This window comes from Telopea speciosissima, chromosome 1 (genome assembly GCF_018873765.1).
Source record: "Telopea speciosissima isolate NSW1024214 ecotype Mountain lineage chromosome 1, Tspe_v1, whole genome shotgun sequence".
Classification (NCBI taxonomy): Eukaryota; Viridiplantae; Streptophyta; class Magnoliopsida; order Proteales; family Proteaceae; genus Telopea; species Telopea speciosissima.
The window spans coordinates 64,999,113-65,012,634 of record NC_057916.1 but is presented as its reverse complement, the minus strand read 5'-3'; the positions used below and the strand labels follow the sequence as shown (position 1 = coordinate 65,012,634).

Here is a 13,522-nt window from a genome sequence, read left to right as displayed (position 1 = left end):
AAACAGCTTCTGAATATGTTGCAGGCTCACTATTTTCAATTGTATCTACATCAGACAATGCATAAGCAACAATTTCAACATGCCCATACTTTTGTGGTGGTCTGATATTCCTCCTTGGTCTATGCCTGACAATGCTATACTGTTCTTCTTTTTGTTCCCCTTGAGCATCATCTTCTTCAGTGAAAGTAGGCAGCTGAACTAAAGTAGATTGTGCTTTGCTTGAAGATAACCAGTTTCAAACGCCACTTTCTTTCTAGATTTTTTTGGCTTTCATTACATTGAGCATGGACTTCCTTCCTAGGATGCAATATAGTTGTAGACACCTCATTTTGTCATCCTCCCGGAGTCTTCCCGAGACGATGATGAACACCCTTCAAGAAGTAGAGTCAATGTATCTATAGATGTAGCACAAGTGTATGCTCCGATTTCATTCACAGATTATTCACCCACAATACCCCTGAAAAGGAGAACCCGTAAACCTATGTCGGATGCAAACTTGTGAAATAATCTAAAGGGGGTGAATATGTTATTATTAGTGGATTTTACCTCTTTTTGGATTATATTTGAATTACAATGTATGATGTGAAATTATGTTGGAACAATTCACAATTAAAGAATAATCATTTGCACAAATAGAGGAGACACAGATTTATAGTGGTTCGACTTTAAAAGTCCACATCCACTCCTCTCAATGCTTGAGAGGATTCCATTAATAATTCTCTTTCAAAACATTAGGTGGAGAAATAGAATCTTTACAAATCTTTTTCAAAGATAAGAGGATCCTTTATAATCTTTTAAGGATAATAGAATCCAATCTTTTAAGTATAAGAGAATCCTTGCACAAGTCTAAATGCAATCTAGACTAATGTAATACACAATGCTCAATTTAGAGCTAACCCAAGTCAAGAGCAAAATATAATTTCAATGGAGAATTGAATTGTTACCTAACAAGAAGTGAGACCCCACTATTTGTAGACACCCCATTTTATCACCCCGAGAGGCCCTAGACGATGATGAGCTCAAAATCTACCTAAAGTATGAAAGTAGTTCCTTCCTTATAGTTTGAAATGTCCATGTCCCCAGGCAGCGTTCTCATCCCCAGTTTTGCTCGTCAAGAAGAAAGATGGCACTTGGAGATTCTGCGTCGACTATCGAGCACTGAATGCTATAACAGTTAAGGATCGATTTGCTATTCCTACTGTCGACGAGCTCTTCGATGGGTTGTGCGGTGCCCATTACTTCTCCAAACTGGATCTCAGATCTGGCTACCATCAGATAAGGGTGCGTGAAGAAGACATTCACAAGACAGCGTTCCGCACACACGATGGGCACTTTGAGTTTCTGGTGATGCCATTTGGCCTCACAAATGCCCCATCTACGTTTTAGGCTATGATGAACACAGTCTTTCGACCTTTCCTACGGTGATTTGTATTAGTGTTCTTTGATGATCTACTGATCTATAGCACAACTTGGGCGGAGCATTTGAAGCATTTGCTAATCGTCCTACAGAATCTGAAGGACCACCAGCTCTACGCCAAGGAATCAAAATGTGTATTCGATCAAGAATCCATTGAATATTTGGGACACTTTGTGTCGGCAAAGGGAATACCAGTAGATCCGAGTAAAATCTCAGCCATGTTAAATTGGCCTGTGCCATGGTCCAGCAAGGAACTCCGAGGATTTCTCAGGTTAACAAGGTATTATCGCCGTTTTATTCAAGGTTACGCTCAATTGGCAGCACCCCTGACAGATCTGTTGAAGAAAGGGGTATTCCACTGGACTGATCAAGCGGAACAGGCTTTTAAGGAGATGCAAACAGCCATGTGCACAACCTTGGTATTATCTCTGCCAAATTTTGGGAAGCCTTTCACTGTTAAAATAGATGCTTCTAGAATAGGGATTGTAGCCATTCTCTCGCAAGACAGGCATCCCATAGCTTATTTTAGCAAGAAATAATCCCACGACTACAGGCTTCATCTACTTACATCAGGGAGATGTATGCCATCACCCAGGCCATCACACGTTGGCGCCAGTACCGACTAGGGCGATGATTCCTCGTTCACACTGATCAAAAGAGCTTGAGGGAGCTCACAGAGCAGACAATAAAAACTCCAGAGCAGCAACAATAGCTCTCTAAACTATTAGGATATGTGTTTGAGATTGCCTACAAGCCGGATCACGAAAATAATGTCGCCGATGCTCTATCAAGAATGCCAGAATTTTTGCCCACTTTGCTCTCATTAGTTATGCCTTCCTTCGACTTCCTTGATGAGTTACGTGAAGCCGTGGCCACTTCACCTGAGTTGCAGCTGATCTGTGAGGTCATTGTTGCCACACCACATCAATTCATGGAGTATACCTTATGCGATGGTTATTATACTACAACAGGAGATTAGTCTTGCTTTCGGACTAGTCACTTCGCCACCACTTTTTGAGGGAATTTCACTCTTCACCATACAGTGGACATGCCGGTTATTTGAGAACTCTCAAACGCATAGCTACGAACCTTCATTAATTGGAAAGGGCTGAGTGTTGATGTCAAGAAGTATGTAGCAGAGTGCGTGGTCTGTCAGCAAATGAAGTCTGCTACGTCTTCTCTAGCAAGACTCCTTCAACCTCTTCCTATTCCCAGGCAAGTGTGGGAAGATGTGTCCATGGGTTTCATCAAGAGCCTCCCAAACTCCGTCGGCAAAATAGCCATCATGGTCATTGTCGATCAACTAACAAAGTATGGCCATTTTGTCCATTACCACGTAACTTTATGAGTCAGCAGGTGGCAAAGGTATTTGTTAGAATAAATTGATCCGAATAGGGACAAAATCCCAAAAGCCAGGATCTCCATAGGGCGTTCAAGAACACAATCAAATAAATAATAGAAAACAAGGATAGAACCACTGACCTTGTTTAGCATCTATAGTGATGATGATTGCAGTGGAAAAATAAAGAACCAAGATTTAGGTGCTTCCCCTCTATTCCCAAAGTAACTGGTCTGATGAGAATACCGAACGCGTAGGAACGACAAACACTGAACATCTCCATCTCTTTCAAGAATGCACTCCTTAATAGCAATTGAGAATAATTAGTTGTCCTGGGTAGAGGGGGGACCTAGCTCTCCTTATATAGTAATCCCTATAGGGTCTGACTCATCACAGTCCCAATAGGAATCTATCTGGCCCACACTAAGCCAGTCCACATTAGACTTCTAATATAACTTAATGACCCCACTTTATTAGACAAAAACCTAATTAGCCTAGTTTAGGGATTTAATTATGTCCACATGAAATTTTATTAGAAATAAAATTCTAACATTCTCCCACTTGGACTTACATTAAATTTTTTATTTTTAAAAAGATTTAAAAACAATTTTGACCAAAACAAATCACAGGTTAACAACTCTTTAAAAAAACTTTATGTGCACAATTTTTAAAATAAATTGGTCTAGAGGTCATATTAGAAAGTCAATCCTATCCCATAGAGTTTTAGACACCGAATCATGGCGGTAACTGCATCTATGATCAAGTGACACAGAGCCTTTCATGGTCACGAGAGCCCTCAACTCTACTAACATGGATGTGATGTGGTAGTGTGGCAATACTCACATAGTGATTCCTTATGTATTATCAATTTGTTAGTCCAAAATTTCTCTTCTTTAAGTGGCACATGCTCACTAGAGAAATAATCTTTATGATTCTAATGAATCTGTATGTCTCATCTTGAATAACTCGAGTTTTACTTTATGTGTTACAAGACATACCTTTAGGCTAATAACTTAATGCCCCAGCTTTGCTTAAGGTTAACACATTCCTTAAGTCTTTAAAACTAGATATATATACATCATGTCAATAAATGAAACACCCAAGTGTTCAAAAGAATTTTGCATGCAATGACAATTGATACATATAAGCTAAGATTTACCACACAGTAAAAATTACAAATGAAAATAAACTTCATTTTACAATGGAGCAAAACAACTCCCACTAACCAACCGCATCCCATGATGCACCTAAACCCATGCTTATGACATGTCTTTCAAAATATAAGGGCGAAGACCTTAGGTTAGGGGATCTATAACCATATCATCTGTACCAATATACTTCATTGCAATGTAACCTTTCTTTACTGTCTCCTTTATGGTCAAACACTTGACCTTCATGTCCTTAGACCCTCTAAGTTCTTTATTGTTGTTTATAAACAACACAGCAAAACTGCTATTACTATATATCTGGATGGGTCTATCCACAAAATCTAAAATGGTCAACTACTTTATGAGATTCCTGAGTCAAATAACCTGAGTAGCAGCCCCATGGCAGGCTACAAACTTTACCAATGTCTGTTTTATACTGTTCCACAATACTATCCTTCCTGCCATTAGGAAAACATAACCAGATGTGGATCTCCTATCATTCTCACAGCTAGCAAGGTCGGAATCTGTATGACCCACTAGCTTGAGTTCAGGAATGTGTCTTTATGTTACATATAATCTTTTGTCCCCTTCAAGTACTGTAATACTTTCTTGGCAGCAACCCAGTGGCTAAGACCAGGATCTGACTGATATCTGCCAAGAAGACCCGTCACAAAGGTAATATCATACATGATATTACCTAGTGCGCTAGCATAAGGCACCTCATTATGTCATCCTTCTCAGCTTCATTTTTTGGGCACTGTGTCTAGCTCAATTTGAGAACAGGAATATTCCCAGGTTTACAATCCAGCATACTGAACCTCTCCTGAATACGATCAACATAAGCCCTCTAAGAAAAATTTAGTAAACGGCGAGAACGATCCCTATGGATCTCAATGCCAAGGACAAAAGCAACCTCACCAAGGTCCTTCATGTCAAATTCCCTAGATAATAGTTGCTTTCATTTATGCAACATCCCTAGGTCACCTCTAGCAAGCAGGATGTCATCCATATAAAATATGAGAAAATAGAATTTGCTCCCACTGACCTTGTGATATATACACTGATCCACTTTATTTTTCACAAAACCGAATGAAGTCATGATACTATCAAACTTCAAATACCATTGCCTAGAAGCTTGTTTGAGACGGTAAATAGACTTCTTGAGTCCATGCAAGATGGTCGGAACCATCCACCGCAAGACCCTCAGGTTTAATTCAACAAGCTCCCAAACATCATTATGTTTCATCAATTCTACCTCATCTCTCATTACATCTAACCACAAATCTAACTGAGAACTAGAAACAACGCCTGAATAAGTAACTGGATCAACCACACAAAAAAATGTCGTAGTCATGTTCTCCTAGATAGACCTCATAGATAGATGGTATTTCTGAATTTCTCCCCTTGATGGATTTCCGTGATGGTGCTACCACTGCCTCACCTTGAATCTGAGAAATCTCAGCTGGAACTGCATCAATGATAGGATCCTCAATCGCATCTTGATTGAGAGGAATCTCATCAGGTGCTACATGAATGTCAAGGACCGTTATCAATATCAGGCTCCTGAACTCCAGCAGGTGTAACTAATGGCGTAGTATGCCCCACATTCGTCTGAATAGGTAGAAGAACAGGTACTGATGTACCAACCATGTCACTATCTCGAACAGTCTAAGAATAATCATTCCTTTTGACCACATCAAATTCCAGAAACTTCACTGCCTATAAGTCCATAATTCTAGTGTCTCCGTAGGGGTTATAAAATTTATATCTCTTCAAATGATCTAGATAGCTAACAAAATAGTAATGAGTAGTCCTGGGATCCAACTTGTTCAAAGTCGGATAATATAATTTTACTTCTGCAAGGCACCCCAAACTCTAAGATGGTTTATGGGTTTAGTAACTACATGGTTAAGGATACAATGAGTAGTTTTCAAAAACTTCTCCCATAGGAACTTAGGTAAAATTTGTCTTACTAATCATACTCCTCACCAGTACGGTTATGCCTTTCGGTGACACCATTTTTCTCAGGACTTCCTGGCATCGTAAACTGTCCAACTATCCCAGAGTCATCTTAGTATTTGGTGAAAGGCCCTTAAGCTATCCAACATTGCCATGTCTGCCATAATACTAACCCCCACGATCGAATTTAACAATTTTAATAACTCTCCCCAACTATTTTTCAACTTCTGTCCTAAAAATCTTGAGCATGTCAAGAGATTTAGACTTTTCTTTAATTAAGAACAGATAGCCATATTGGAAATAGTCGTCTGTAAAAGTGATGAAATAAAATTTCTACACAATGTGGCTGAATAGGGATCACTAATGTCAGTATAAATGACCTCTAACAGGTTAGAATTACGGATTGCAGTTATCTTCTTCATCTTGGATATCTTTCCCTTACAACAGTCTACACAAGTTTCTAGATCACTTTCGAGAGTAGGTAGGATGTCAGACTTTATCAATCTTTCCACTCTTGCCTTAGAATTATGACCTAGCCGCATGTGCCACAATATGAAAAACCATTCTTTAGGTAAGGGTCTTTTGAAAATAATGTTTTTCAACTTTATAGGAGGCATAGTTATCATTGGGAGATAAACACAGTCTGTACAATCCATTGGACATAATGCAAGAACCAACTGTACTTGAAACAAAAAATGGTAACTACCAATGTCCAACACTAAAATGAAATTAAATTCCGCCTGAAGGACGGTATATAAAAAGTGTTCTTTACAGTCAAAACTAGAAGCTAGTAATAAAATGATATCTCCCACGAACTCTACGTCAACATATCCATCGTTCCCTACGATAAGCCTTGATTCATCCTGATTTGGCCTCTTCCGATTTATGAATCCCTATATGGTAAAAGCAACTTAGTTAGTTGCCTCGCCGTCTAGCCTCCAAGTACTGGATGAAGCTTATGATAGATTGAATTCACAAACAAAAGCCAAAGAATCGTTACCTGATGATCTGAGTTTTGATAACCAACTCTTGTAGTTGTTGTAGTCCTTCTTTATGTGACCCTTCTTCTTGCAAAAGAAGCAGCGATCACTCTCTTTCTTGAAAGAGTCTTTCTTAGGTCCCAAATTGTTAATCCGATCGCACTCTGTATTGGCAGACTTATGAGTATGGTTTTTTAAACTTTTCACTCTCATGGAATTTAAAAATAACAAGTAGTTTCTCTTCCTCAGATACAACCCTAGAAAGAAGGTCATCGATATTCCAGGCACCATCCTGGGAAAGGTAGTTGGTTTTGATGATGTCAAAATCAGAAGGTAGTGTATTAAGAACTTGATGAACAATCAAGACATCAGGAAGAGCAATATTCAAGGCTTTGATTTTGATTTGATAGTCAATCATCCAAACAATATAATCCCTAACACCCCCAGAACCATGATATTCCATATTAAATAGCCCTTGCAGAAGTCTCCCAATCTCAGCATTCGATGAAACTTGGTATCTCTTGAAAATTGCATCCAGCAATTTTTTGGCAATACATTTATCAGGTAGACTACTCTTAAGGTGTTCCGGTATCGACATCTTTATAGATAATACAGTTAAGCGATTACTCTTTTCCCATGCAGAATGCACAAATTTTTCATCCTTAGTACTATCAGCTGTTAGGTTCATTGGTTTATCTATAACAATGGACGTATGCAAATTCGCCATCTCCATGGCAAACATAATGTCCTCTTTCCACTTCTTAAAATTTGACCCAGTAAGAATCTCAATAGTGATCATGTTATTAATGACAGAAAATGTGACTGAAAATTTAAACAATGAACAGTACAATAATCAGCATGATGCAAGTACAGCTTGAAACCTTATAAGCTTATGAGAATTTTACACACATCATTGTGAAAACACCTTTGGGCTAAATTCCCAACATGCAATTGTAAAAATCCCTGCATACCAGTGGTCATGAGAATACAACTCAACTTTCAAAATTCACCAAACTTCATGGTCTCCCTCGATCCGTTATCAGTGATCGAGATCCTCTATTCTTGAGCTCTTTTTGGCGTGAACTGTTCCGACTCTAGGGTACTACATTGGCTATGAGCACAGCCTACCACCCTCAAACAGATGGGCAAACCGAAGTCCTTAACCGTTGCTTGGATATGTATCTTCACAGCTTTGTATCAGAGGAACCAGCTCAGTGGGTGAAATACTTGACTGGACAGAGTATTGGTACAACACGGCTCACCAGGCACTATATGGAAGACCACCTCCTACCCTCATTCGCTACATTCCGGACTCCTCTCCAAACATGGCAGTCAATCAGGACTTACAAAGTCGAGATCAGATTCTGCTAGTTCTTAAATGCAATCTGCTCCGGGCCCAAACACGAATGAAAATTCAGGCCGATAAGAAGTGAACATACAAGGACTTTCATGAAGGCGACTGGGTTTTTGTGAAGCTTCGCCCCTTATCGTTAGATTTCAGTCGCTCTACGACTAAATCACAAGTTATCAAAGAGATTCTTTGGACCATTCAAAGTACTGGAACGCGTTGCCAGGTGGAGACAATGACATGACCAGGGTCCCATCTACTCCAGCCAGTTCACATCGCACACAGAGGAGGAACAAGAGACGTCCCACAAGGTTGAATGATTATGTATAGCATCTGAGTTGTAAGGACAGGTGTCATGAGTTGTAAAGAGGAATTAATGATCAGCATAGGTGTTAGCAAATCAGAATGTTAGGGAATAACAAGAGTTAGTTATGATCGAGTCCTTTATATGGATGTATCTGTGTCATTTGAAAGGCATGAATAGAAAGATCTCCTTCAATCTCTGTCTTTTTTCGCCCTCTCTCTTTTCTATTCCTTGTCCCTAAGGTTAATTCTAACAGTTTGACCTTAAAAGCATTAGTTTTTACTAATCTCCTCATTTTTCAGGTTTATCCATTGCCAGTTTATTGGTTTGATTGAATTAATTATGGGCATAAAGGTAGTTTCTCATATAAAACCATTTATTTCCCTAGTAAACTAAAAATAAAGGAAGGAAGGCTGGGCATGCCGTCGCACATTGCAAGCTAAGGCCAGCTGTGTCTATCTCTCTCTTCCTCCTTTGAAATGACCCCTGCCCCATCTGGTTAACTAACTATACGTGGGCGGTGTGCCTATCCCTCTCCCAACAAAAAAAAAAATGAAAAAGTTTTGAGATGACCTCTCTATGCCAACAACACCCATTTTTCTGTTGTGTGGAAGGTGATATGGCAATTTCAACTATATGGATTTTCTCTAGTCATACAAAAACTTGCAACTTAAACTCAACTAATCATACATACATTCCCAATGTAAGGACATACCCTCTCTTGTATGCTGATGCACCTCTTTCAAGTGGGTAGTCTTTAATTCTCCTATGGTTTTACCAAAAAAAGAAATTCTCCTATGTTTTATTTTATCACTTGCCAAGCTCTGCTTGCATTGAAACTAAGGATGTGAATCGATTCGATTCCAATTAATCGGTTCGGTTCAAGGTATGTAGAATAGAAACTAGAGCTGAACCATTAATTAAATAGTTCCAATATTCCAAATCGAAAACCAATTAAGATTCCGATTAAACCAATTTTAAACGTTTCCAATTAAATGGGTTTTTTGGTTTTGATTTTATTTTTTGTTGCCGGCCAGTTAATCGTTTTGAGTATTCAGTAAATATCAATTCGAGTTAACCGTTCTAGGTCCAAATGAGAGACAAACCTATTTTTGAAACCCAATAAAGAAATCTGATGCAGCTGGTCTTGAATCATAGCATCTAGGCCAAAACCATGACCTAAGAAATAAAAACAGTTTAAATTAATTAATGGGGGAGGATTTTCCACGATGCCAATGTAAGAAAGAATCTATACGCTACATCAATGAGGGTCTTAAGAATGGTATCTTCTATAGGATCCACATGGGGGCCACATGATCAGAATAGGAGATTATGTTAGAGGGATATATTAGAATCTGCACAAGGGTGGCTCATGCTTCCTTTTCCCTAAATTAATTTACATCACTATAAATCACTAGAGAGTGTCTATAGAATACTATAACTGTTAGAAAAAAAATGCTCAGAAATGGGGATTTTGCATAAGAAAACGAAAAAGAAGAGAGAACAAACAAACAAGCACACAACACCAAGGATTTTACATGGTTCACCCCCAAGAAGGTAGGCTACATCCACGGTCGGTGATAGAAACTGGTTTCAATGCTTCTCTAAAGAAAAATTACAAACCCTCGAATCTCTCCTTACCCTTTCAATGAGATAAGAACACTTTATAAGGAAACCCTAATCCAAAAAGGTACAGAAATGCCCCTAGAAGCCCAAAAGACCCACTAGGTCTGGTTCAGATCAGAACTAAACATATGTCGAAATACATATCGATTCGAAGGTCTCGACGAGCTTTACAGGATATCCACTTTTAGGCCTTTCTGGCGTGTTTCGAAGCCGAAATGGTACTCTAAAGATTCCCCACAGCACTTTCTGTACCAAGATCAGGCTTCACCAATAACAATAACTAATCGGTGTTTTAATCGTTATGTATGTATAATGGCCGGGTTCAATTGCGTACATGTATTAACTGGTTCAAAACCGACAATGTAACAATTCAAAATCAAACCACACTGTTTAATAAATTGTTTCACTTTTTTAAAACCAAAACCAAGCCAATTAATAAATGGTTTCTTGATTCCGGTTTAAACAGTTCGAGTTTAGTTAACGGTTTTGAAACTTGGTATCTAAGGAGGGGATTCCTTTTTCCTAGGTCTATCTGTTCTCAAAATCTCAGCTCTATTCAATATACCACCTAGCATAACTTTTGGTGGATGACCTCTAAACCCGCCAGTGTAGAGAACCCCTCAAGCAAAATCTCAAGTATTTCTTCTTCTACTAGAAGTACAAACTAAGCAACCCTGCACAGGACACATGAACTAAGAACATAGCTTGTTTGATTAGGTTTTTAAAATTTGTTTAAAAAAACCATTACACTATAGGGAAATTGAAATTGGTCTTCAAGACTACTCCAAAAAAGTATTCTTGGTGAAACAGAACCAATTTTCATAGCAAAGACCAGATTCCACACTTCTTAAAGTCAGTAACTTGAACCCTTTTTAACAATGAAACAGATGACATATCTTTATACAAAAGCCAAGATTATGAAGGAATGCTGATCTGCATATGAGTACATCTCATTCGCAGATCTTATTTCTGTCATTTTATTACAGTTTATGATGAACACCCCTCACACACCAAGCAGATAACTAAATGCTAAAAGCCCTTCTTCTTCTTCTACTAGGAAGTATTCCCCAAACCTTGAGCAACCATACTGTGAACCTGACCAATTCAAAAAGAACAAATAATCCCACCAATGTAACAACTGTGAATATCGTCTTGACTCTTGTTGGAGCTATGGAAAATACTGTACAGATATATGTTGCCGTCATTGAAACCATGGCAAGCCGTAGGCCTGCTCTGAGAGGAAACCCAATTGTGAGCAAACATATCATTGCCATGGAAGCAAAGAAACCAATTGTATTAATAGCAGTAAATATAGCAAAAACTTCAGGGTCATGAGCCATGACAGCTTGTCTAATCCCTGAACCTTTCCTCCAAATGACATTAATCGGAGTCCAATTGGAACTTTCATTCCCAATAAAACCACTAGGAGGGCTGAGTATTGCTTGGTAGGTCACAGTTGCAATTAGTACAGCTACCACCATCAATCCACTTTGCTTCTCATTAGATGCTTCTCCTATTTCCTTAGTCAATTCTTTCCAAAGGTTCCATGGACAAGGTGGGGGTGGCAGCATTCCTGCTGGTTTGTTTGTCTGAATCTGATCAGCAGCAGCAGGACCTATTTTAGGTAAAACATCTTGAGCTCTCATTGCTTCTGCGCGTACTAACTTCTCTACCATACTAAATTCACCTATTTCATTCAAACCTTGTAGGACAACATCAAAGATGTCCAAAGGCGTGAGTCTGCTCGAGTTCAAGGCATTCACTTCCACCTCAGTGCTAATGGTATCCCAATTTAGTAACAGGTTTATGATCTGCACATTATTCTTTTCTCTTTAAAGATCAACATCAAAATGTTTGAAAATTTTATAGTGAGTTCTAGCAAGTAAATGAATTCATGAAGAACAATCACAAGGATTCTTCTGTGCAATACCAGAAAAGTTCATTCTTAGTACCTAAAATTTGTCTGAAATGAAGTTCTTTGTTTGTCATTGCCTTGTTGGACAATCAACACTTACTAGAAAAGTATTTCGATTCCACATTCTTAAGGATATGTTGTTGATTATTGAATTGGAACACAAGCAAATATACTGGCATGTACGCTGTTATAGATGCCATTCACAGTCTAATTAATGAATGGCATTATTCACAAAAACAAATAACTAAGAAAAAATGTAGAAAGGAAAGGTGATGAAGGATTGACTTGCCTCTCTCTGCTTTCTGGAGGCTGCCAAGTGCAAGACAGTATTGCCATTCTCATCCTTCCAGTTTATGATCTCCTTATTGAACTGTTTCAGCCCTTCCACCAAGACTTCAAATGCTTGAGACTGGTTATTCTTCACAGCCAGGTGAAGAGCAGTCTCACCTCGAACAGTCAACTCTCTGACAGATTCTTGGCTAATGGAAATCAACTCCTTTATGACGATAATTCGACCTTTGATTGTTGCACAATGGAGAGGAGTCTTACCATCTCTGCCTTTGAGAAGGCAAATATCATTCTTGATCCTCAGGAGTTCCCTCACAATCTCAACATGCCCCATTGCTGAAGCAACATGCATTGGACTAAAACCATGTTCATTTAACTCACTAGCAAATGCAGGCTTCCGACTTATAATCTCCTTTACGAAGTCCATTTGACCAGCTAGTGAAGCTATATGCAGTGGATTCTCACCAGAGTCCATTGTAGCTCTTTCTAGTATTAGTGGATCTTCTGCAATTAATGCATGAAATGCAATTATATCTCCAGTACGAGCGGCATCAACCAATTTCTTATCCATTTTTGGAAGGTAAGCAGCAGTACACAGCCAGTGACACTTCTGATATTGCCAGCTATTTATAACAGAAAATGAAATCTAGTTTCTAAGAGAGAGATTGCCTCATTAAGATGACTTCTTGGGTATGTTGGTTTGCTTACTCCACAGGAAAAGCATTTTGCAATATGAGAATGCCTATCGATTTCGCACGTTCATGTTTTGATTAACAGTAAAATCCTGGCATGCAAGTAAGAGTGCATAAACCTTAATTTCATCTATTTTTGGAAACTAAATGAGATGAGGAAGCTTCCAATATCCAAATTTGGCTCTTACCTCAACTTTTGCTCACAGGAAGCAGGGAACTTACCTTACAAGGCTTACTTTACTGGGTTACTCTCTTTACTAAAGATTCCTCGGAAAAACATTTTGAGGAATTAGATCTTGGCCAACCATGTGTCGACAACAACTCAATTTTTTTCTTTTTCATTTCTTTCTTCCCTCCCCAGATTAGTCTCGCTTATTCCAGACTTGGTGAGAATTTGGATGGGGTAGGAGTGTAGGACTGCCCAACCATCTTCTGAACAGTGCTCTTAAAAACAGAGGACCCATGAATCCATGATATTTTAAGCTCGCCATTCTTAAAAAACTGCC

General features: G+C 38.8%; 1 protein-coding gene across 1 annotated transcript; it reads right to left on the bottom strand.

Moving 5' to 3' along the window:
• Positions 1-11,124: 11,124 nt before the first annotated feature.
• On the bottom strand, positions 11,125-12,895 carry LOC122653003 (ankyrin repeat-containing protein BDA1). Its single transcript, XM_043846913.1, has 3 exons — positions 12,326-12,895; positions 11,308-11,932; positions 11,125-11,216 (listed from the first exon to the last, which is right to left on the bottom strand). The coding sequence occupies exons 1-3, from the start codon at positions 12,893-12,895 to the stop codon at positions 11,125-11,127; spliced, it is 1,287 nt and encodes a 428-aa protein (XP_043702848.1).
• Between the last annotated feature and the right edge of the window lie 627 nt (positions 12,896-13,522).